Source organism: Sodiomyces alcalophilus, assembly GCF_042370955.1.
Source record: "Sodiomyces alcalophilus JCM 7366 unplaced genomic scaffold ACRALscaffold_3, whole genome shotgun sequence".
NCBI classification, from domain to species: domain Eukaryota; kingdom Fungi; phylum Ascomycota; class Sordariomycetes; order Glomerellales; family Plectosphaerellaceae; genus Sodiomyces; species Sodiomyces alcalophilus.
Window position 1 is genome coordinate 1,495,762 of NW_027263534.1, and position 24,372 is coordinate 1,520,133.

At 53.0% G+C, this 24,372-nt stretch overlaps 8 protein-coding genes across 8 annotated transcripts; 6 read left to right on the forward strand and 2 right to left on the reverse strand.

Moving 5' to 3' along the window:
• Positions 1-902: 902 nt before the first annotated feature.
• On the forward strand, positions 903-2,263 carry ACRALDRAFT_2026821 (uncharacterized protein; the record flags this gene model as incomplete). The annotated part of the gene is made up of 2 exons (XM_071020421.1): positions 903-2,156; positions 2,213-2,263. 2 exons carry the CDS (start codon positions 903-905, stop codon positions 2,261-2,263), a joined length of 1,305 nt encoding a protein of 434 aa, XP_070875859.1.
• A 2,018-nt stretch (positions 2,264-4,281) lies between these two features.
• Positions 4,282-6,411, reverse strand: ACRALDRAFT_2041425 (uncharacterized protein; the record flags this gene model as incomplete). Its single annotated transcript, XM_071021149.1, has 3 exons — positions 4,282-5,426; positions 5,498-5,723; positions 5,839-6,411. The coding sequence occupies 3 exons, from the start codon at positions 6,409-6,411 to the stop codon at positions 4,282-4,284; spliced, it is 1,944 nt and encodes a 647-aa protein (XP_070875860.1).
• Positions 6,412-7,658: 1,247 nt separating this feature from the next.
• Positions 7,659-8,622, forward strand: ACRALDRAFT_2018509 (uncharacterized protein; the record flags this gene model as incomplete). Its single annotated transcript, XM_071019938.1, has 9 exons — positions 7,659-7,675; positions 7,717-7,779; positions 7,860-8,039; positions 8,071-8,148; positions 8,273-8,307; positions 8,358-8,383; positions 8,455-8,507; positions 8,545-8,565; positions 8,604-8,622. 9 exons carry the CDS (start codon positions 7,659-7,661, stop codon positions 8,620-8,622), a joined length of 492 nt encoding a protein of 163 aa, XP_070875861.1.
• Positions 8,623-9,578: 956 nt separating this feature from the next.
• Positions 9,579-10,361, reverse strand: ACRALDRAFT_2041426 (uncharacterized protein; the record flags this gene model as incomplete). Its single annotated transcript, XM_071021150.1, has 3 exons — positions 9,579-9,620; positions 9,681-9,924; positions 10,018-10,361. The coding sequence occupies 3 exons, from the start codon at positions 10,359-10,361 to the stop codon at positions 9,579-9,581; spliced, it is 630 nt and encodes a 209-aa protein (XP_070875862.1).
• An 820-nt stretch (positions 10,362-11,181) lies between these two features.
• Positions 11,182-12,737, forward strand: ACRALDRAFT_2041427 (uncharacterized protein; the record flags this gene model as incomplete). Its single annotated transcript, XM_071021151.1, has 2 exons — positions 11,182-11,373; positions 11,442-12,737. The coding sequence occupies 2 exons, from the start codon at positions 11,182-11,184 to the stop codon at positions 12,735-12,737; spliced, it is 1,488 nt and encodes a 495-aa protein (XP_070875863.1).
• Positions 12,738-13,986: 1,249 nt separating this feature from the next.
• ACRALDRAFT_1049071 (uncharacterized protein) lies at positions 13,987-16,708 on the forward strand. The gene is made up of 4 exons (XM_071015572.1): positions 13,987-14,271; positions 14,463-14,930; positions 14,999-15,644; positions 15,742-16,708. Exons 1-4 carry the CDS (start codon positions 14,188-14,190, stop codon positions 15,945-15,947), a joined length of 1,404 nt encoding a protein of 467 aa, XP_070875864.1. The 5' UTR covers positions 13,987-14,187; the 3' UTR covers positions 15,948-16,708.
• A 1,139-nt stretch (positions 16,709-17,847) lies between these two features.
• ACRALDRAFT_2026826 (uncharacterized protein) lies at positions 17,848-19,061 on the forward strand (the record flags this gene model as incomplete). The annotated part of the gene is made up of 2 exons (XM_071020422.1): positions 17,848-18,665; positions 18,773-19,061. 2 exons carry the CDS (start codon positions 17,848-17,850, stop codon positions 19,059-19,061), a joined length of 1,107 nt encoding a protein of 368 aa, XP_070875865.1.
• Positions 19,062-19,490: 429 nt separating this feature from the next.
• ACRALDRAFT_2041429 (uncharacterized protein) lies at positions 19,491-20,498 on the forward strand (the record flags this gene model as incomplete). The annotated part of the gene is made up of 1 exon (XM_071021152.1): positions 19,491-20,498. The coding sequence occupies one exon, from the start codon at positions 19,491-19,493 to the stop codon at positions 20,496-20,498; it is 1,008 nt and encodes a 335-aa protein (XP_070875866.1).
• Between the last annotated feature and the right edge of the window lie 3,874 nt (positions 20,499-24,372).

The window sequence follows — 24,372 nt, forward strand, 5'->3', positions numbered from 1 at the left end:
GCTTATTTGATGGGTCTCTCTCAATTTGTCGAATTTGTTGCCAGCTACCTCGTCTCGTATCTATTATAGGCAGTTAGGTATAGTGGGGACTTACCGTTTTGCTTAATGTTTCCAGGGACGGGACTCTGACGATTGGCTGTAGCCGGTACATGCAACGGTTCAAGGGCTAGACGAGACGGCCATATAGGTACCGTAAATGGTGGCCTATCGAATTGGCATCTGACTAACTTTCCATCGCAAATAGTTTGTCTACACCATGAGCATCTCTTCCAATATTCCGACGAGATGACGATCCGAGATACAACGTATTCGTACGTTGTACATCTGCCCAAGAACAATTCGCACCTGACCGTTTGTTCTCGCCTACCAGATCGGTCGGTACCTGCAGCTTGACCGAGTAGCGCCGAAACGGTCAACGGGGATTGGCTCAATTCACAATCGAATCAGGAACAAGCACGGAGTCCCCTGTTGTCCCTGCCGTGGGCGGTCAGGGGGGAAAGCAGGGTAATTTCCCACGACCATTGGCATGACCCCTGACATGAGGGCTACGCACACACACCGTGGTACCACGTAATGTAATAATGCAGGTACTGTACATACCGTACCACCGTCCCCTCTCGGGGGAGACGAGACGCCCTCCTTGTCCATTGTGGTGCTCGCTCCTCTTCGAGCCTCTGAAAACCTCTCCTCCTTTCCCTCCTTTCACTTCTTCCCACACTCGCTCTTTACGCCTCGATTTCCTCCTCCCAACTTGAGAGCCTCGGCCCTCGATTACATTCTTTTTGGAATAGAGACTTTGCTTCCATTCATTCCCTTCGTTGAAAGCGATCCTCTCCGTACATTCTCCACCGGCTGCCGTTGTACGACCTTGTGAGATTGAAAGGCCGTTTCACCACCCCGACATGAAGTCCATTACACACCTCGCCCTCGCGGCGTCGCTCGTCGCCAGCGTGGCCGCCCACCAGCACAACCACCACCGCCTCCACAGGAAGTTTGTCGCCTCTCCCGTCGAAAAGCGCGCGCCCGACGCCGTCACCGTGTACGAGGCCGGTCCCACCGTGACGCACTACGAGCTGGCCGGCCAGAAGCTCTCGGAGGAGGAGGCCAAGGAGGGCATCGCCGACGGCCTCTTCGTTGTCGTCGGTGAGAGCACCCCTACCTTCACCCCGCCGCCTGCCCCCTCTTCCACTGCCCCCGTCCAGTCCGTCGCTGCGGCCCAGTTCTTCGAGTCCAAGGAATCGTCGTCGTCGTCTTCTTCCACCCCTGCGCCGTCTCCGACCCCCTCTCCCTCCACCACCTCCGAGGCACCCCCTCCCGCCGAAACGACCTCATCGCGTCCCTCGAGCGGCGGCGGCAGCGGCGGCACCGGGTTGAACGCCAAGTTCCCCAGCGGCAAGGTCAAGTGCTCCGAGCTGCCGACCGACTACGGTGTCCGGCCGCTCAACTGGCTCAACATTGGTGGCTGGGCCGGCATCCAGAAGGTGCCCAAGTACAGCCCCGGCGATGTGTCCATCAGCTACATCGAGACGGGCATCGACGGCGGTTGCGAGCCCGGTGCCTTCTGCTCCTACGCCTGCCCCGTCGGGTACCAGAAGACCCAGTGGCCCAAGGCGCAGGGTTCCACCCTCCAGTCCATCGGCGGCCTTTGGTGCAATGCCGACGGCTACCTGGAGCTCACCCGTCCCGAGAAGGAGACCCTGTGCGAGGAGGGCGCCGGTGGCGTCTGGGTCAAGAACGACCTGAACGAGATCGCCGCCGTCTGCCAGACCGATTATCCCGGCCACGAGAGCATGGTCATCCCCACCATCCCCCAGCCCGGCGAGAAGCTGCCCCTCACCAACCCCTACGCCCCCGACTATTACGTCTGGGACGGCCTGCCCACCTCGGCCCAGTACTACGTCAACAAGAAGGGGTACAAGGTCGAGGATGCCTGCGTCTGGGATAGCGCCATCGACCCGGAGGGCGCCGGCAACTGGGCCCCCATCAACATCGGCACCGGCAAGGCCGCCGACGGCAACACGTATATTTCCATTTTCCCCAACGCCCCGACCAGCACCGCCAAGCTGGACTTCAACATTGAGATCATCGGCGACGTGAACTCCAAGTGCGCCCTTGTCAACGGCGTGTATACTGGCGGAAGCTCTTCAGGCTGCACCGTAAGTTGTTCCTTTTCCCTGATTGACCCCCAACGGTAACTGACACCAAACCGCAGACGACGCTGGCCAACGGTGCTGGCGAGGCTATCATCCGATTCTACAAGTAAACGCAATAAGCGGGACGACAAATCTACCAAGCCGGGGGATCTCTCACCAGCCACCTGTGTCCCATCTACCGCCATGTTACTTTAAATGAGCTTTTTTTTCAAGTGGGTGGCTTTGTTGATACCTTGGATAGCGATGTATCCCCTGGATCGAATCAATGGCAATCGTGTTGCGACATCTACTCCGATTAATTTCTTTCCTCACCTTCGCACATACCTGCCTGTATACAATTGCGCGGGTTGTCTATTCGCACCACTGAAAGGCAACTGAGGTTCTTTTTCTTTTCCATTTTACAAGGTCGACGCCAAGTCAAATACGGGCATCTGGTTCGCCATGTACACGTACGGACATGTGGGCAATGTAGATATCTGGCAAGCGAGGGCCCAGCAATGGCGCTCAGAGAGAGGAGGCTCTCGAAGACCGTCAATGCATCGTCCGGTTCGCTTGGGACTAGGGAGTTTAGGTCAGTTTCTGTGCATAATAGGGGTAATCCATTCGCGGGTGCTTACACAAGTCATGATGCCCGCCGCTCGGATTGTGATTTCTTGTATGCAGTTTGCCTCACCACTTGGAATGTCTGGTTGTCGTCCAAAGACGGCCGGTCTAACAAGAATATTTCAATCTTGCGGGCCATTGGACTCGTAGAACCTGGCATCTTCCACCTGTTGCAGCATGGTGTATAGGGACGGGGAGAGGGATAGTAGTATTGCATGGGCTCAGGACACCATAAACACTTGTGTATTGTAGAGCAATCCAATCCTTACGAAGTACGTTATAGGTAGGTATACGCGACGATTACTAATATCCAATTGCCATGTGCAATCATAATGACATCGCGTCGTCTATCTCGAGGCACTAGGCAAGGTACGAAGAGTTAGGGTTCAAGGGTTTTCTGGCGCCTATGATACACTTGCCGTCAGTGGCTTGATACCTAAAGTCCCGGGCCTGACGACCCCAACTATGGTAATTATGTTACGAATACTTCTTCATCCAGTTTTCGCGCCTCGAGTCTCCCACTTGATATCAAGTCTCGTAGATTCAACCCTCGACCGTCGCCGTCAACCTCGCGGCAGTCCTCTATCGTGGAAGCCGCAAGCAAGCCGTCACTTAATTCTACAGACTACCCCATACGACGTATCGGGATGCACCGAATACTCATACTCATACTGTGGCTGAGTCATTTTCATTTTTTTATTTTTCCCTATTTTCTCATGTATTTCCATTCTCTCCGTGACACCCACTGGGCCACCTCGAGAATCACCGCGTCGTGAAACGTGACACGGCGTGACCCTATCGTCTCCCCTCGTCTTGTTTGCACTGCCTCATTACGTCGTGCTGTCCTCCGCCTAAATTAGTTATTACAGGGGCTAGTCCCGTGAGGCTCAGCCCCAGGAGGTCCACCGTGGTCCTCCTGTCCCGGGTGGCCTTGCTGCCCTGCCCCTTTGGCATCCCAACTGCCGCTGAACTCCCGGTTCGCAAGGCCGGCAGCACGGGAACTCCAGCTCCCTCTTAGTGCCCACGTCCATTCCGTTAGTGCTCCACACACACTCTCTCGAAACGGCCAAGCGCCTGGTCCCAAGGTTCCATCCCGGTCCTCCTTGTTCATCGTCCCCGTTGTTATCGTTAAAGCGAGTGTACTTGGACGGCTCTCGGTCGTCAAGCTCTTGTGTATTTGACCCCAGAACTCCGGCTTGAGGCCCCATGGAAACAAATCCCGCCCTGATTCTAAAATGCCGCATGCTGATGCCGTACCGTGACGCATATATCAAGGATCCTCCCCTTTCATGTATACACAGGGCGACTTTGTAAAAACTGTCCCCTGTTCTCGAAGGACCTGAAAAATGTTCAAGTTGAAAACCGCCCTTGGACGGGTCCTGCTGGGAACTGCACTATGCAGAGAATCGAAGATGAAAGGTAAAAACCGGCCCGTTGTAGAAATAGTGAACAGGGATCCGGTCGAAATCTAATTAGCCTCGCGTTCGCAGGCGAATGAAGAAAAACGCTGACAAGTTTAAACGTCTCATGCCATCTCGTCGACCGACACCGACTTTGCTCTTTGCCGGGTGGCCTTTTTGCTGACGGTATACACCAGCTCAATCGTCCAGAGGTGGCTTAGCTGCGCGTGGGCGCACGGGATGGAGCCGTACAGCGGCGCCACGATCGGGACCATGATGTAGTCGATAAAGTTCTTCCTAACGTTGCGGTAGGAGAAATCCAAGCGGTCCGCCAGGCCCGCCTCGGTCATCTCACGCTGCCTGTATCTGACGGCAATGTCGTGGTACCGCTCGTAGAGGAACAGGATGAAGGCCACCTGCATGAAACCCAGGGTGCGAAGAACGTTGGCGGCGGTGAAGACCATCCCGAGGTTGTAGGGGTCCCCGTTGCCTTCGGCAACCCAGACGTAGAGAGTCGAAGAAATGACGAGGATGGCCATCTGGACGGGCAAGAAGTGCGCCTCATACAGGCGGTGTGCCAGGTAAAAGAGACGCTCCCAGTTAGGGCTCAACAGGGTGTCGTGGGTGACGTCGGAAAAGATGCCGCTTTCGCGCGGCTGCTCAGGATTCTGTTCGTCGATTTGAGTCTCGGGCACGTAGACGTCCGATGCATCTCCGAGAGAGGTGTGCAGAGGACGAAACGCCCTCGACGTGTGCTTCCGCTCCTGCCAGAGTTCCACAAACTTGCGAATCGAGTAGCCAGTGTCCAGAGCACCCCACATATGCCGGAGAGCCTGCTTGTACCGAGCCCGCATGCCAGCCCAGAGACCCCGAAGACCCTTGCCACTGGCCGCCACGTTGCTTTGGCTGACGGGGCTGGGCAGGATGCGACACGTGAGATTGCCATTCAGCGCAAAGAAACACTTTAGGAACATGTGCAGGTCCTCGCCAATGGCCTCGGCGTCGCAATCCCAACCGCCCACGCGATCGACCAGTTGGAGGGGAATCGAGTAGACCGAGGTCGGGGGCGCAATGCTCGACCCGTTGTAAAGACCAGACAGGCCGGCTGCGCCCCAGAAGATGTCGGCGACACGCACAATCGCGGGGACGCCATGGGCATTTCGATCGAAGATGATGGGCGCCGAGTACAAGGTGGTCATGGCAGTCTCGGGGTAGGCCAGGTGCATCGTGGCGAGCAGAGCGGTATAGTTGCTAGAAAGATGGCTGTCGGCTGGAGACGAGGGGGAGCGCGTCAGCATGCAACGTTACGAGATGTAAACATGGCAACGGGGTGATAGTTACCGTCGATTCCCGTAATGATGACGTCCTTCCGGATTTCCATGGGATATCTCTCACTGGCCTTCCGAGCGGCCCAGGCCATGTTGCTACCCTTGCCTGCAGACTCCCCAGGAATATCGGCAGGGTGAACAGTAAAGTCGATGCTGCGGAATTTCTTGGCGTATAGCTGGGCGATGTTACCGGCCTTGACCTGGACGTTGGGTTCGCGCGACTCCATTGCAAGATAGACCTGCATCGAGTTCGTGTTAGTCGTCACAATGCGACCTAGGTAGGCGAACATGGCTCAGGGGGTTGTTGATTCTGTTTTTGCTACCAAAAAGAAGAATCGACAAAGACAAACTCACGTCGTATGAAGCCTTGGCTTGTGGGTGCGAAGCCAAAACGTCGAGCGTCTCCCGCAACGTGTCGACATCCTCCTTGTAGTTGGGGATGATGATGGCGTGGATAACGGTGGCGGCAGCCTCGTCGGTGGTGTCGGAATAGGGCTCGAGTTCAATATCGCCAGCTTCGCTGCTCGAGGCGGAACAGACGTGAGAGGAGGTCAGCGTTGCGGAGCTGGAGAGAGACGCAGAGGAACCGCGCCGGCGATGGTATGACTTGTAGTCCCGCAGAACCTTGCTATGCGCCGTCTTCTTGAGGGTTCGCGTGAGGTCGAAGATGGCCCAGCAAGACCGGGCAGGGAAGAGACACATAAGAATGTGGACTAGAAGGCTGTAGTAGGCGAAAACGGCCGTGAGGAAGCCTGTTGTCCTATCCGATGACCCATTGGCCGACACGATGACGCCGTCTTGCTGGTTATATTCGAAGCTATGTCGCGAAGCTGCCAATTCTGCCGAGATGACCCAATAGCACAACGCGACGAGGGCTATTATGGCCAGGCCGCTGGCGCGACGAGAGCACCATAGTAACAACGACATGACGAACGAGTATGGCGACCAGGAGCAGAAGAGACAAACGAATACCCGGGGAGAGAGGAGCGGCGGGTGGAAGGGGATGGAGGGGATCGAGAGGAGATGGGAGCAAAGACGAGAGGAAGACAGCACTCGTATGAAGAAAAGTAGGTGGGAGACAGCGATGGCCAAGCCAGCAGTCTGTAAGGGGGGTGTATGGACTGGTTAGTATTAGGGGTGTTCGTAGTGATTATAAGGCGAACCGAAATAGCTTGAGCTGACAGGATGACCCTGACCCTGAAGAGATCAATAATAGGGGGCAGTGAACCAGAGAAGAAAAGGGGGAGGGAACGCGAGAAGAAGTAAGCTGGTCGGGTTGGTCTGGGAAATTGGCGGGGTGTTGCCTTTGCGAGGCGGTTGCTCCTCTGCTCTCCTTTGTGCACAAAATGGAACGGTATTAATTAATTAAGATGTCTGTAGGTATACATACATATGTACTTAGTATATGTCTTTCTTGTCATGGGAGACGAGAAAATTTTGAAAAGCCATGTTCTGCTCTGGCTTGGAAGGTTGGCATAAGGCTTCAGCCGAATCTCCAGAACCAGGGGTGGGGGATACCTTCCTCAAGGTTGCGGGATGCCTCCGACCTCTAATAGGGGAAAAAGGAACAGGGGTTGTCTTTCGTAGTGGGGGTGTCTCAGCCTCTGGCTGTAATGTGTACAACGTATGTACAATGTACATACAGTATACCGTACTCAACTCGCGTTCTCACATTGTCCAGGCAATGAAAGCCGTACGAAGTACAAATCCGGCTCTAAACAAATGAAGCCAATTATTCCTATGGACGGGACCTAAGCATTCGTACAGAGTCCTCTGGTAATGAGCTTTCTCGAACAATGATAACACCAAGTCGACAGTTGGTATATTCAAGCAATACCCAGATACTTGCCAACCTACGTAGGCCAAGTGTTCTTGGAGTGGACTGGCGCGGGGCTTCCTAGAAAACGGTACCCACGTACCAGCACATGTACAATAGCTTATGTACATGTACAACGCACTAAGGCGAGATGTCATTTCGACCCGTGCTGCCTCGCAAACCAAGTCCTTTCCTAATACAGTTAGCGTGTGGCTTGGTTCGACTCTGGATCCAATAGAAATTGTTATCGTTCAGGACTGGAAGATTTTCAGGTACCATCTAACATTACCCGCACTTCGTAGGAAACAAAGCTTCACTCGTCCCAGAGAAGGCATTCATGCCTCCGAGGTTCATACGAATGCAGCAGCATACGTTGTACGTATAGAAGGAACCAAGCCACCAGAGTGACGTGTTAGCGGCAACCTACAAGTACATGCCTACACTCTCCAATATCACTGGCGTCTTCCCCAGAATAAACCGTTCAACAGAACATATAGAAGTTAAGTAATATACTTAGTAGTATGTCTTGTCGTTCCGTTCCCTTGAATGTGTGTGGTAGGAAACTCTTCATCCCCCCCCCCCCCCCCCCCCCCTTCAGCGTAAAAGCAGAAATCATCGACCTACCTCTTAACAACGTGTTACCGCGCATCATGTCATTGGCTGAATGCGAATACCCATTGCCTCCACCTTGGAGATGGCTCATCTGGGGCTTAATTTGGTTGGATACACTGTTTTATTGGTCATGCCCTTGTCATGCTTAAAATGAACAGTTTTCATGGCGTCGGCAAGCTGTCTCGCTCTAACCCAACTGCACAGAATAACAAGATCAGGATCAAAGTCGAACCTGGGTCTGAAAAAAATAGCCGATTCCAATTTAAGAGCTTATGCTACTTTATGTAAACGTACTGTGCTGTTACACTGTTGCGTCTATACAACGTACAACGACATAATTCATGCCAGCTAGGAACCAAGGGGTAAGCGCCAGACACGCGTGTGGACGCGTGGACGTGACACGCGGAAACGGCCTGCGGGCTGACCGAGCTGGATTGATACCGAGCCAACTTTCCATTCGTGACCGCTGAGGTGCAGTCTCTAAGCAAAAATTCCGAAGAAGCTCTTCTTGCGGAGCCATACACCACGTGTGCAACGTATAGACATCAGCGTTGAACTTGCCAACGTTGTATACCAAGTTCCCTCACCTCTTCTCGTTGGGGATAGCGCGTTTGGTGGTTTCTGTGGACCAGACCGACGATGATTGGCGAACGGTCTAGGACTGGCAATCGTGACAGTCGTGCTACCGAAGACGTTCGATCCAAATGTAGAAACGGCGGACTCAAAGGTAGCATAAAGGTACCATTGTGACGTTCAAGGTCTCGAGGACTGGGTAGGTAATTGGCAATCACTGCCCAAGACAACCATGCGGAGACGTCTGCTTCAACACGTGTAAGTTGTGACATGAAGTAAATCTCATGTCACCTTTCGATTGGCACGTTGATTCTCGACTGCGGCTTCATAATCGCACGGTCCCCTTGAAAGGTCTAGTCTGCACCACCTCGCCAAGAGGTCTATCGGTATCATATGTACAAATTGCGTAGAATGTTAGACGGGATTGTCTTAACTGGTACTGACTTCGGTCGCCACCCAACGCCTCTTGTCCAACCCCGCGGGGTAGCGGCAAACCTACTCGTAAAATAGGTGATAGTGGTCTGCCGCCCTCGCTACCCAGTACCTTTGGTGCGCCAATATTTATGATGCGCCGCCACCTTTGCTTGATGACAGACTGAGAATACAACATGCGGAAGAGATCTAAGCCCTGAAAACTCCGGCACATCGGCGAGCTACTGTGACATAATGTATTCTTGTGTCCATTCAGAACGGGGTATCTCTATCATAACAGGCAGCTTCGCCTTCTTTCCTGATTCACGGCACACTCTCTTCGATATGAGATGATTGAGGGCGAACCGCCTCCTAACAGGTCGGGTAGTTCAGGCTCAGCTGCAGAGCCGACAAGGTCAGCAGAAACCTTGTGGCGGAACTAGTGACGCGCTGCGTTCGTCGACGAGCGTTGTCTTCACTGTGAAATATATACATCCCGATTCCAGCGCACAGATGAGCCGACACTCGGAATCGGGTGCGGCACGGAAGATCAAATGCGCAACTCCCGGTCGTACTGCACATGCAAGATGTTTCGAGGACTCGGCCGGGTCTTTTTATATGCACGAGACGTGACATAAAGAAGCTCGGTGACTTGACCACGCAAGAACCCTTGGGGCAACAATCACACGACTTTCTCGAATAATACCTGAATAGGTTTTGCGGCCTTAGGAAACTGGTCAGCATGCTCACAATGTGACGCTCGAAACAAAAGGCGTAGACAAACATCAATGAATTTCTCCAGATCCCTGTCAAGATTGGCGAGATCTTCTTTCCTCTTCTTGTTTTCCGTAATAAGCTTCTGCTTCCTCTTCAAGAGTTCCTGCCTCTGCTGTTCGAGAGCCTCTCGCTGCGCACGCTCATGTGCAATCCTCGCCGTCATCAGAGCATTCTCGTCATCGGTAGCATGTTCGGGATGTTGTTGCAGAAACTCTTCGAGCGGGACTAGGGGTAATCGCATGTGAGAGTGGCTGCGGGGGGCATGGCCTGTCAGTTTTCTCTATGCGACAAAGAGATTCTCTTCTAAATTGGTAGACCCGGGAGAAAAGGACGAAGAAACGCACTCGTAGGATTCGCATGCCGCAATCTCGCCTTTCAGATGTGTCTGTTCGTAGTAGAGGTTCTGCAGCTGAAGGTGAAGAGCGTCGACCTCGTGGCGCTTCTCGGCCGTCTTGGATTTCGTCTCGCGTGCCGTGAAAATGGCCGCCCGGTGTAGCCCGCGTAGATGCGAGATGTTGGTGAAGAGAACCTTTTGTTGCTTGGAGATGGCGGCCTCCTGTTCTGGAGAGACGGACTGGCCCGCCTCGGGCAGGCAGTCGACGAGGAGCTCAGCCTGTTCCCTGGACTGGCCTGATGTCTGGAGGACAGCGTCGAGCTGGAGATCCTTGACAATGTTGTTGAATGCCATTGTCAATGTAATATTCCGGTCTGGAGTATCGAGAGGTGAAGCTAGACACCTGCAAAGTCGCGCGTGATTCGTCCAATGCTGTTGGTGGTGACAAGGCAAGGCTGAATGAAGGGCGATAGGACTGGTGATACTGTAAGCAAGGTACCGTATTAGGTAACACGGGGAACGGAGTAGTAATTAGATCTTACCTAACACTGCATGAGTACAACGTACATAATGGGGAATCGTTGGCGCCCCGCCATCTCTTATAATAGTGGAGCCGCCTCGGGTGGCCGGAAACTCGGGCGCCCGGAGTAATTACATACCTACATATTCCTACACAATCCTTCCAACGAGCGTCCAAGAACGATCCATGGCCAAGGCAATATGTAATCGCCGAGATTTGATCGCATATACAACCCCACCCACCCGCTTCTTCCTTTCCGAAGCGCACACTTCTCCGTCTTCTACCTTTGTTTCCTTCATTTACTAGGACCTCTACCCGGAACATTCGCCTTCCGCGGCCAGATGCGCTTGCAACAATAAACGAGGACGGGCAATCGGTGCATACCTGCTTGATCTCTCTGCGTCTCAGCCAGTCGACCATTCCCTACTCCGTAGAGACATTCGTGCGCCACGGCAGCCTTTGGGCTGATACTTCTCTACGCCAATCGTCCATCCATCGAACCAATCGATCACTCCATCTCGAACTTGTGGGTTCGCCGAACTGAGATTCTATCCGTGTACTGGAAACCCCGCTCCTCCACAACCCAACGATATGGCTTGAACCTTGCCGCCCCAAAGTACTCCAGAATTCCGACCCGACACCCATCTCTCCAAAATGACCACACTCCCGTCGTCGTCTTGCGCGTGCAGCGCTCAGGGCGATGAACCAGTCGATATCGGAGTATCCTCCAGTGCCCAAGTTCAGGGTAACATCCGCCCTCGAAGACGTCGACATTCCTTCTTTATTCCCAGGAGAAAGTCGATCATTGGCCACATAATGGATACCGAGGAGGGTATACTTTTGAAGGTTCGTACATTCACGTTGTAGGCCAGTGGTAGATGTCGTCCCCCGCTTACCCACTAACTTGCTTCCAGGTTGACCTCTTCCTGTCCGAACTAGAACGACGCCTCGACTTTATCGAAAATTATGGAGACCCGCTCGATTCCAGCATAAGCAGGGCATTCTCGACGCTACAGGCCGTGCGAGAACGATGCGGCCAGGCGTCCGAGGATGTCCTGGGCGAGGGACGCCGGCGTTTACATGTCATGGTGGAGACCCTCGAGGCCAGGTACCACGAAGGCTTGACCTCGGCCGAGTCGCTGCACGAAAAGGCCCGCCTCGGTATCGAGCTCCTGGAGGGCATGCTCTCCGATTTCGAGACTCGAGCCCATCATTTCCGCGAGCAAGGACTCGCCAACGCGGCAGGCGCGGCCGGCGCATTCATGACGGAGGGCCGAAGGGTCGTCGATGAAAGTATCGAGCGTGCCATGCGGGCGGCCGAAACCCTGGAAGAGCATATTCAATACGCCATTGTCCGGGCCAGGGAAACCGGCTTGATCATGTACGACGAGCTTCCCGTCCCTTGGAGGATCAACCCACACATCAGGAGAGGGTACCGCTTCACCGAAACCAAAATCGAATGCGTCCGGTCGGCATTCGGAGTCCACAACGAGGCCTTCAATATCTGGTCACACGCACTGGGTCTGGTTGTTGTTCTCGCCGTCGCTCTGTACTTTTATCCTCGGAACGACAACTTTTCTCTGAGCAGCCAAACGGACGTTTTCATCGCCGCCGTCTTCTTTTCTACCGCCTGCTTGACCCTTGTCTGTTCGACCATTTGGCACACCATGAATTCCGTCGCCGACATTAATGCCATTTCCATTTTCGCCTGCGTGGATTACACCGGCATCTCGTTGCTCATCGCCGCGTCCATCATGACGACCGAGTACACGGCGTTCTACTGCGACCCTGTCAGCCGCTGGATCTACATGACCATGACGGCCCTGTTGGGGGCTGGCGGCGTTGTGCTGCCTTGGCATCCGACTTTTAACGAGGCGGACATGGCCTGGGCTCGGGTCGCCTTCTTTGTCGGTCTCGCAGCCACGGGATTTGCCCCCATCATCCAGTTGTGCTTCACGCACGGCCCGGACTTTGTGCTGCAGTTTTACTCGCCCATCTTTAAATCGATCTTCGTGTACCTGGTGGGCGCCTGCGTGTACGCTAGCCAGGTTCCCGAGCGGTGGTTCCCAGGCATGTTTGACTACATCGGTGGTAGCCATAACCTGTGGCACCTGGCAGTCCTTGGCGGCATCCTCTTCCATTACACTGCCATGCAAGCTTTCTTTGCCAATGCTTTCCACAGGGCCCAGGGGGAATGCTCTCCTTATTAAGCTCTTCGAGGTGGCGTGGGAGAACGTGAAGAGAAACCCCTCCTTGGTGCAGCAACACGTCATTCAGAGATGACTAGCACTGGGCATTCTCGAGGCACGAACTCCAATGACGATGGTCGCCATTCATGTGTATCAGCTTGGCGTTTGGGGTGCCATACGCCTACCTAACGATGCTGACAGAGCTGACACATGCTTCCCCTTGGACATACAAATGATCCAGACTTGTCCCAAGGAGGACGAACTGTATAGATTCAGAGAATGGTTTGAGATCTCAGTTGGATCCTGCCACTTCTGAGCATCTACCCATGAAACATACCACAGCGCCAACGCTCAGGCCTCGACGCTTGCCCTCTCGCCGATATATCGACGTCATGGTGGTGGTGGGTGCGTGAGAAGGCCTGGTCGACAGAAGGCCGACCTCTCTGCATCATGCACAAACACAGGGGCACATCATTCTGCATTTCGCGGGATGGTCTCGCGCATGAGGTCCAGACGCGACAATCTCCCATGGACTATCTAATCTGAGCATGGCAAATAAGGCAGTCCTATATACCGTCTGCATAATCAGCCTAATATGCGGCTTGGTGGAACTATAGAGGCGAAAACGAGAGAAAGAGAGAGAGAGAGAGAGATGACACGCCGTTAAGACTCAATAGATGTGGACTTGACTGAAGATAATAGAGCATGGCACGGCGCAGGGTGGCAACATGGCAATGATAAGAGCATTGATAGATACGGCCCTAGATGAAGTATAATGGAAAGAGATGTGTTGAGAACGAACATCTCAGTAACTTTGGCTGCTGGATACATTCGGATAGGGAAAACGTCAGGATATTGAACGTAAAACGCACATAATGCTATTTCAGTACAGCGAACATAGGTTGTACAAGATGAGCGGCGCTTCAATTGTCACACTGAGCTGAGCTTAGATAAGCCTAATCGTCCTGTCCTGAAGCCTCTTGAGGTAAAATCTGACGGCCGTCGGTCAGTCGCACGGCAACCGATCAGAGTTTGTACCACGGTCTATCCCAGAATCGAAGGCGGTCAGCTCGACCCCTGCCTTGTACCTTTGCTCAATCACTTCTATAGGCTGGTTAGGGGACTCATTGCAGTAGTGCGATCCACTTTCGTCCATAGTGGGGTGGAAAAGTTCTGGCAGGTACACAGTGGGTGGGCAGAATCGGTCCTGGCGAACGATTAGATAAAGAAGAAAAAAAAAGAGGGAAAAAATTCTGGCCAAAGCTCTGAAGTCGCGACATCTTCTCTCCCACACCTCGTGCCCACCCACCCTCCTTTTCATTCTACGCGCACATCGGGTTGAGACACCAATTCCTGATACTCTTCTTCAATCTTGATTCAGTGCACGAGAATAACGTACCACTTCTCCGTGCCAGTTCGATTCTCCTAGCTCAACAACCTTATCCCAATTCCTCACCCTACCTTGACAGCAATGGCCTTCCAACCTGTTGCCCTTTATGGGCTTGAGGTCCCTCCCGGCGTTCTGGTCCCGGCCGCGCCCGACTTCCCGGCTTCTGTAAGTATCAAGTTGCTACAATGCGTCCTCGTCATGGCCACGGCTGGTCTGCGCCTAAGCACATGCTGGGATTTTCTTCATGTGGACTGCGCCTCATGTCGCGCAGGCCAGAGATTGTCAGGATGCATCCGAATGCATCTCCCATTGATGATCATGGCATTCGTTCAATTCTTGGCTGACTGAACTTGCAGTTCCGCATCACCATGGCAGCCGTCGACCCTGTTGAGCAGCCCGAAGCCGATGAAAATGGCAATGTCCCTACTGTCCCCCGCTCCACCCTTCGTGTTCTCAAGCAGCGCCTCGGAGATGAGCTCGATGATGACGACGAGGTCGATGAGGAGTACATGAAGGCGCTCATGGCCGCTTCCGGTGATGACTCCGAGGACGACTCGGACGACGAGTCCAATGGTGGCCCTAGCGATCCTTCCAAGAAGAAGAAGAAGGGCACTGCTCAGCTCCTCGAGGCTCTCAAGAACGCTAAGGACGAGGAGGAATCGGAGGACGAGGAGATGACCGATGCCAAGCCCAGCGGTGGCAAGTCCAAGAAGAAGGGCAAGGCGAAGGCCTCAGATGAGGATGAGGAGGAGGACAGCGACGAAGACGATGATGACGGTTCCGACTTGGAGCAGTACGTTATCTGCACTCTTGACACCGAAAGGGTAAGCTCCGCATGCCTCCGCGCCACAGAAATCTACACTCTAGCCCAGGTCGCTAACCAGCTCCGCAGAACTACCAGCAGCCCCTGGATCTCCATGTCGGCGAGGGTGAGAAGGTTTTCTTTGTTGTCAGCGGTACTCACACTGTCTACCTCACCGGTAACTATGTTGTCGACGAGGACGAGGACGATGATGACGAAGACGATGATGATGAGGACCTCTACGACATGGCGTCAGATGAGCTTTTGGGCGGCGCGATGAGCGACGAGAGCGACGAACTCGACGGTGTCGAAGATCCGCGCGTCACCGAGATCGATACGGACGAGGAGGAAGCGCCCAAGCTCGTGGCTGTCGGGGATAAGAAGAACAAGAAGAAGCGCGGCGCCGAGGAGGCCGACGGCCTCGATGAGCTCATCACCAAGGACGAGGAGGCCAAGCTTTCCAAGAAGCAGCAGAAGAAGCTCAAGAACAACAAGGGCGAGGCTGTCCCCGCGGAAGAAGCCAAGGGCAAGAAGGTCCAGTTTGCGAAGAATCTGGAGCAGGGCCCTACCGGCTCGGGCGAGAAGGCCAAGTCCGGCAAGGCTGCTCCGGGCGTCAAGGTGGTCCAGGGCGTCACCGTCGACGACCGCAAGGTCGGTGAAGGCCGCGTGGCCAAGAACGGCGACACGGTTGGTGTGCGCTACATTGGCAAGCTGCAGAACGGCAAGGTCTTTGATGGTAAGCACTTGTCCTAGTCACTGCCTGAACCATCTCCCATTCTCTCTCTCCCGCCTTTGTTTTGATTTCCTCTCGACTAACTTATTTTGTGTCACAGCCAATAAAAAGGGCAAGCCTTTTTCGTTCAAGGTGGGCAAGAACCAGGTGATCAAGGGCTGGGACATTGGTATCCTGGGCATGAGCGTCGGTGGTGAGCGCCGCCTGACCATCCCTGCCCATCTGGCCTATGGCTCCAAGGGTCTGCCTGGCATTCCGGCGAACAGCACTCTGCAGTTCGACGTCAAGCTGCTGGAGATCAAGTAAGCCAGCTCGTTGCTCTCCTCGCCTGAGCCGCATCGTCCCCTCGGGTACCTTGGTCTCATAGTCGACGCAGCGATGTGCTGCATTCAAGATACCAAGAGAGCACGGGTGCTGTTGAATCGGAGGCCCGGGTGTCGTGGCCTTTTCAATGAAAACGACTTCAAGCTCTGGCCGACGTAAGACTCGTGCCTGGCTCTTACCCGGCTCACGGACTTGGGTTTTCGGTCCGGTTTCATCTCGTTCCTTATACCTTTATTTTTTTTTTACTTTTCCCGTCAATCAGGAACAACAGGACCGCTGGATACGCCCCACCTACCTACTCTTGCGCAATGCCGTGTCGAAGAGTCTCCGACCTTGCGGCAATCTGCGAGGATCCGTGCATCCCCCGAGATCCTTTTGATGGACGATCATGGTGATGAGCGGGAAGCAGATGATGTTGGATGGGATGACGAGGCGAGGTTTTCCCGCATTGCATTGGGACGGCGTCGGGGAGGGGAAAAAATGGCTTCCATTTTCGTGTTTCCTTTTTGACTATAATCGCCTCTGTAAGATGGATATCCGTATCCCTGTTGCTGCTACTGGACTTGAAGCCCTCAGTTCTTTCACAAGAGGCTATGTAGATATATACGTTGTATGTCTGTACTTCGGGTCGCAACAATATACGCAGACTGACTGCTCGCGTTGGAATGTGGGAATGTGCATATCATATCATCAAGAACCCAGCCCACATGTGCCATGACTGTTGACCAGAAACTTGTGTGGAGATAACTGAAGACTACGCAGTAGACTAGAACACGGATCCGTTGGTTACCGCTTGTTGACTGACATTTCCTTCCATTGAAACTCCTGGCTTCCCACGTTCCGGTGGGAGTGATGTGCTCTCTCCCCTGTCAGTACATGGATTTGAGGTATCTTGGGTGTAGGCCCTCTCATCCCCAAGACAAACCGGATTCCCAAAGAGGGTGAGCCCTTTCCTCGGAAGCAACAAGCAATCCGCTTGGGAAGGACTCACCTGCGAGCGTCTGTCTCGTCCTATGGCGTGGTGTTGTGGTGGTCAAAGGGTGTCTACTGTTCTGAACCCCTGTGCCCCTGAACCTCTGAACTTCTGAACCCCCAAACCTGGGATGTTCCTACCCTGCCCTACCGACAGTACCCCCCCAAGGTCATCAGGGTATTAGACACATCCTCCGCCTTGGGTCCCGACCTTAGACGCTACTTGCTTCATTGCCCCTTCTTCTTCCTACGTACCTACATACTATTCCTCCTACGCATACGCTCTCTTTTCTTCCTCTGTCTCTCTGCCCATAGTCCCATATCTTGTCCTTCTTCTACTCATCAGCAGCTCAATATCTCTTCATATGCTGAATAAGGCTCTGGCTAGCTTGGATCTCTGTCTCTCTTTTTCCAACGCCCGCTCCCAGTTCATGATAGTCCGTCAGATTATATTCAGTAACCTTTGTCATCCTTTTCACAGGCCAGGAACGAGCACTCTTGCCGAGTGACTGGCTCCTGCTGATCACCCCAGTTAACCCAGAGCGTTGATGATGCATCATACTCCGGTAAGCAACACTGAAACCCGCCGCCTTGACCCAACTATAGCCGGAAAGATAAGCCTCCTGACAGCTGCGTCAAAGAATTCCGATGGCTTTACTTTTTTGTACTCCGACGGGGCCTGCACGGATGGTGACCCGTCCTCAACAATGGCGCAAGGAGATCGGTTCCTTGACAGAGCAGGACGAGCCATGGGCAGGTTGAGCCGTGCCATTCATCGAGGTAGCTCGTCTCCCTCCCTTTCACCTCTAGTCCAGTCAGTGAAACGAATGCATGTTGACCGACCATCCTCTCGCTACTAGCTCCCACCCCCACGACAGTTCAGGTCACCCCGCCGAATCAGAAGGCCACCATGAAACGGAATTCGAGCATTCTCAACCCTCTGGCACAGCCGTTACCCTTCTTCCGCCAGTTAAACTCCTCACGGCGGCGAGGACGGTCAACTTTGCTTCCGTCGTTTATTCTTGTTCCGAAGCGCCAGTCCGGCACGAAGAACTCGGAACTGAGCACTGTCAGACCTTTACAGCCCGACGCCAAGCCACCCCCGAGACCGTGGCTCGATTCCACCCTCGGTTCCCACAAGAGAGATTCTACGAGCGTCACTCGCCAGGTATGGAGGCACAAAGACCACCGATCACCTCCCCTTGACTCCTATCCAACCGAAGTCAAGGTCCGAGCTATAGAGAGGGCAGCAGTGGCCAAAATCTTTTTCGAGACCTACTATAATGAGCTCTTGGACGAACGTCCGACGTCACGCTCCGTGCGCCTCAGGAACTTCAGGGACCAGCTCGATGACAATCCACTCTTGCGTCCCGAAGCAAGGGAAAGACTCGAGGCGGACTTTTTCTTCCAAGAAAGTGCTCATCTCCGGAAGTACAGGGCCCTGCAGTGTGAGAGCCTCAAGGCTGCCAGTAGCCGTGTCGACGACGGCCGCGGTCCCTGTTCGAATAATTACACGGGCATCAAAATCCTCGGCAAGGGAAGTTTCGGTGTCGTAAAGCTTGTACGCGAAACGCACACTCACCATACTCGATCGAGACACGTTTATGAACCGGGTGGGAAACTGTTCGCCATGAAGGTTATCAAAAAGACGAACATGATCCGAAGTTGCCAGGAAGGCCACTTGCGTGCGGAAAGGGACTTTCTCATTGCCTCTGAGGCCTCCCAGTGGTAAGTCTGCGCGCGGACTGAGCGGATCTTCTTTCGATCGATCCCTCCCCTCCTAAGATGCCAGTGTAGTTCCCCATTTACTGACCCATCCCCAACCCCCTCGCCAGGGTCGTCCCTCTCATTGCCAGCTTCCAGGATGCCACCAACCTGTACCTCGTCATGGATTACATGCCAGGGGGCGATTTCTTGGGTGTCCTTATTCGTGAAAACATCTTGGAGGAGAATGTCGCGCGCCACTACATTGCCGAGATGATCGTCTGCGTGGAAGAGGCCCACCGGCTCGGCTTCATCCACAGAGATGTCAAGCCCGACAACTTCCTGATCGATGCTCGCGGACACCTGAAGATCTCCGACTTTGGGCTGGCCTTCGACGGGCGATGGCCCCACGACAAGTAGTACTATCAATGGCACCGAGAGTCGCTGCTCCAGAAGCTATGTGTCAAGCTCGACGGCGACCAGGAGGACCAAAGGAAGGGAAAGACGATGAGGGCGTCCAAGCGGCATGCAGAACGAGAGGCAACCCAGCGGCATGCCCTGCCGCCGGCTCTCCAGACCAGTACGGATTCCGAAAACAGGGGAGACGTTCCACTGGTTGGACCCCTGCTCGACTGGCGGGCTACCCGGAACCGCTCCTTTGCTCGGTCAGTTGTCGGCACCAGCCAGTATATGGCTCCGGAGGTCATTGAGGGAGACGAATACGATGGACGATGTGACTAGTGGAGTATTGGCATCATCCTGTTCGAGTGTCTGTACGGCCATACTCCTTTCCTCGATGAAAAAGGTCGGCGCCAGACGAAGCTGAATATCTTGGTAAGTCAACTTCCCATGTTGACCCCATGTCATCTGTGGCGCAGGAGGCGATGGCCGAGCTCACGTTTACCGAAGAACCACGACCATTCACGCTTCTCGTTCCCTGCGGAGCCCCAAGGCGTCAGCTACGAATGCCAGGATCTGATTCTGCATTTGCTGCGAGACAAGAGAGATCGGCTTTCCTCGTACCGATACCGAGAACAGGACATCCACATGGCGTTCGACTGGGCCGACTTTCCTCGCCGCTATGTATTCGACGAGGACGACGCTGTGGATATCAAGAGACATAGTTGGTTTAGGGGCGTCGACTGGCAGAATCTGGACCGTACGCCTGCCCCCTTCGTACCCTACTTGCGATGCCCCGAGGATACGCGCTATTTCGACGGGGACGAACCCATCGCCGACTGGTCGGAATCGCTCGAAACTGATGAACACACCGATCCCCTGCAGCCTCCCTGCTCACCCAAGCAAATTCGGCACGCCTTGCGTCGCGAGGGATTTGGAAGCAGGAGCATCAACACCTTTCTGAGTTTGATCGTAGAGCCGTTCGACTCGGTCAGGCTTCACCAGGTCGACCAAATGATCGACACGTTCGCTCGCCTCAACCACAAGGGAAAGCAGCTCCTCAAGTATTACGTCCGCAAATTCGGCCGGAAAGAGCATAAGCGAGCACGAGACATTCTCCTTCGCGACCAACGCACTCGGCGGGACGTTATGACCATTCGGAAGCAAATGGCCTTTGTCGGGTACACATGGAGGCGAGCACCCTCTCCGCCTCGCGTGCCGACGCTCGACGGGTCGGTCCAGGGACCTCTAGGCTGTGATGGCGGTCAACCGCTAGGGATATCCTTCGAGGAACCGTATCTGTACGGCGCCTACCCGCCGGCGTACGGGGTGCAGCCGCTGTACTGGGACGAAAACGGCCAGTATGGAATTGCTGGGAGACAGTGTTGGGATGCCGGTCCATACCAGCAGCAACAGCTTCTGGGGAGGTCGTATTACTGGGGACGGGGGTTTCTGTGAGACTGGCCCTATTTAGGGAATAGGATCGAGGAGCCGGAGGGACCATGGGAAGAAGAACGAGTTGTCGACAGGCGAGGGTGTGATGTCCTGCTTTCCTTATGTATTGTTCTCCTTGTGTATTTCTTTCCTTATAGTCTTGTTGGAAGTAGTATTAGTAGTATTATATCGAACACGCACCGAGGGCGTCATGGGAACATGTTAGACGAGGCCACTGAGTATTTCTCCGGTATGCTGGCTGACGGGGTGAGCGTCTAAGAGGCGCTCGAGCTGGCCTGGGAAATCCTGAATATCCGCCACCACGAAATAATCGAAGGGGCACCGCTACGGCTTCCGCCCGGTAACTACCCGCCCCTCTCGTCCGAGGGTATAACCAAGACCATCTAGGCAGCAGTTAAGGAGGCACTATAAAGAACAGGAACCGGGAACCCGAAAACCTACGCCTAAGTCGCGGGAGTAGCCGCCCGTCACCGCTTCGAGACCGTACCAGCGAAAGTTATCCCTATACGACACGCGCGCAAGCTTACCGTACGCTACGGTGCCGATACGGGACTAGACCTACGCGAGAGAACACCACCGGAGATTATATAGGCGGTAAATAACGCCGGCGGAAAAAGCGACGCAAAGGTAGCGCGGCGCCTACTAAGCGGGGATATTATAATTATATTCGACCCCGATAATACCTAGAGGAAAGTATATAGAGACTAGGTACCCACGGCCTTCGGGCTAGGGGCCGCGATATAAAAGAAAACCTACTAAGTGGTCGCGAAAGGAATCCTAATAGGATACCTACGCGACTATAATAAGAATAATATTATTATGGAACTTAAAATTAATAACCTCTCTACTAACTTTAACCGGATTAGGATAAGGATTCCGCGTATTAAGAACGCCTATATAGCGCTCCTCCTAATAAAGATTAATATACCGGAAGCGGCGGAACGTATAATAAAGGAGGGGATCTTCTTTTACTATAGCTATTACCGCTATAAGCCCTATAACCCCGAGCTATTACCGCTACGCTATTATAAATACCTATAGTTTAGGTATAAAGCAGGCTAATATAGTGCCCTAGAGCCCCTTTATAGCTATTATAGCGGCCCTAAATCGGAGTATAACGGCGACTTTAGTAACTATAAGGCGTGCCGGGGCGAGGCTAGGAAGCGTTATACTGCCTATAAGGGACCGTATACTATACTTAGCGATAGTTACCCCCTCTTAGCCTAGGAAAAAGCTAGGACTAAGGAAGCGTATACTAACCGGGCTAAGGAATTTAACCTTACCTAGATTAATAGGGTAAGGGCCACGGCACCGAGTAAGTAATACGCTACCGCGCCGGTAAAGTAAAGACCGATATCGCTACTCCAGAAACGGCGTTAAAAAGGGCGACCCCCCGCGGGATCCTATATCTTAATTACGGAGGCCGCGGAAAGGGTACACGAGAAGGAGCGGGAAAAGGATATAGCGGCCGCGAGAGAGGCGGTAAGGAAGGAAAAGAGTAATAATACTAGTAGTAATAATAACACTAATAGTAATAATAATAATAATAATACTAGTAGCGTAGCAACTAATATCACGAAGTTCTTCCCCGCGACCCCTAAAAACACCCCGATACCCCTAGCTATAAAGCCGGCTATGCCCGCTAATAAAACGGAAGCGTAGCGGAACGGTGATAAACCCGCGTAGGAAGTAATAGCGACCAGGGCCACCTAGCTAAGGCCGAGCCTACCTAAGGCCGCCTAACCCGTGATAGTCGAGATAAAGATAGATATAGGGCCGAGCCTATCCTAATAACTATATAAGAATTAGTATCCTATAGTAGAATATCGGGGCGAAGGTAGACCGGATATAGTAGGCGCTTTATAACCGCCACGGGTATAATATAATAGCGATTATAGAACCAGGACTAGATCGGAGGGGAAGGCTATCCTGCCTAAAAAGATACGACTATAGGATAATCTAGGGAGGAGGGAGAGCCCTCCTCTTTATATATAAAAGACACGAACCCGCCGCGTGGATATAGCGGGCTAGAGACGACTAGGCCTAAGTAACGCTAGGGGAGGGGGCCTAGAAGACGAATATATAGGTAATCTACTCTACGAACTACGAAGGTATAGGATAAAACACCCCGATCTATAGGCTAGTAGCGGAGCCGCTATAAGGACGCACTATCCTTATTAGGGACTTTAACCTTAAGTACCCGCTCTTAGACGGCTATAATAGATATAATTAATAATCCGAAGACCTACTTATTATAGCATACCGCTAACGCCTTAACCTTATAACGCCGAAGGGGCACCTAACTCGAATAGTAATAGATCCGGGATAATAATATAGTATACTCGACCTAACCTAGATTACTAGTAATATATAATACGACTATAAGGGTAACGACTATAAATTCACCGGATCCGACTATATCGTATAGGCGATACTAGTCTACGCAGAGCGAATATAGTAAGGGCGTACTAAAACCCTAGGATAGTAGTAAAGGAAGATAAACCCGGCTAAGGTCTAGGCTAAGGCAGCTAAGATATACACCGACCCGATTAAACTAGACCTAATAGAGATCGAATAAGCGACCTAGTAACTAACCTAGGACCTCTATAATATCGCTAACGCCACGGTACCGCGTAAGGGACCTTTACGCTTATAGCCCCTGTCTTTATAGTAGAACCCCGAGATCGCTATAGCGAATAAAGAGGTTACGCGCCTTACCCGTAGGTTCTATATAAGGCGGTTATAAGGGCGGTGGCGGGACCTCTAGGAAACGACTAGGGAAAGAGACTACCTTATTAGAAAGGAGAAGCGTAGATACTAGCGTAGCGCGGTTAATCGGACAGCGCAGGACTATAAAAGTCTTTAGTTACTCTAAAAGTGGGCGTGAATAGCCGGACACAAATAACCCGAGCCCCCCTTTATCCTAGCCCTATACCGTAACGGGGCCGAACCGCTAATATAGATATATTTAGAGAAGGTAAACGTCCTAGCCTAGAAATTCTTCTTAGCGCCGAACGCTATAGACCCTAGAACCCTAGGCACCACGGCGTACCCGCGAATAATACGTATTAAAGACTTAGTAACGGAAAAGGATATTAAGCACGCTATACTATATACCGCTAAGTAAAAGGTACCCGGGGAGGATAGCCTACCTAACGGATTTCTATAGGCCTATAGCCCTCCGTTCTAGAAACGCCTCGCCTAAATCTATACCGCCTGCCTTAGGGCCTTATACTTTCCGCGGCGGTTCCGTAGCGCGGATATTATAGTCCTTAAGAAACCTAGGAAGCTATAAAAGGCGTACTATATAGCGTCCGGATAACGACTAATCTCGCTCTTTAGCTCCATAGGGAAAATACTTAAGAAAATCCTAGCTAAGCGCGTTATAGCCGTAGCGGAAGAGTATAGGTTACACCCCCCCGGCTAGATAGGGAACCGAAAATAAAGAAACACGATAATCGCTATAAAAGTAATAGTAAAAGGAATCCGGATAGTATAGGACCGTAGCGGTATAGCAGCGATACTTAAGCTCGATATCCAGGGAGCCTTCGATATAGTCCTATACCCCCGCTTAGTAGAAGTAATAAATAACCTTAGCTTCCCGATATAGTTTATAGTATAGCTCCGAACCTACCTAAGCGAAAGGAGAGCGCGGCTACGATTCAACGGCGTAATAAGGCCGTATACCGAAATAAGGGCCGGGGTACCCTAAGGATCACCCTTATCACCTATCCTTTTTATCCTATATATTAGCACCCTTTACCAGGAACTTTATAGAGTGGCTAGAATAGCCGTGGTAGGCTTCGTAGATAATATAAATATTATCGTGTTTAGACGCGATAACATAGCTATAACGGCGCGGCTATAACGCGCCTAG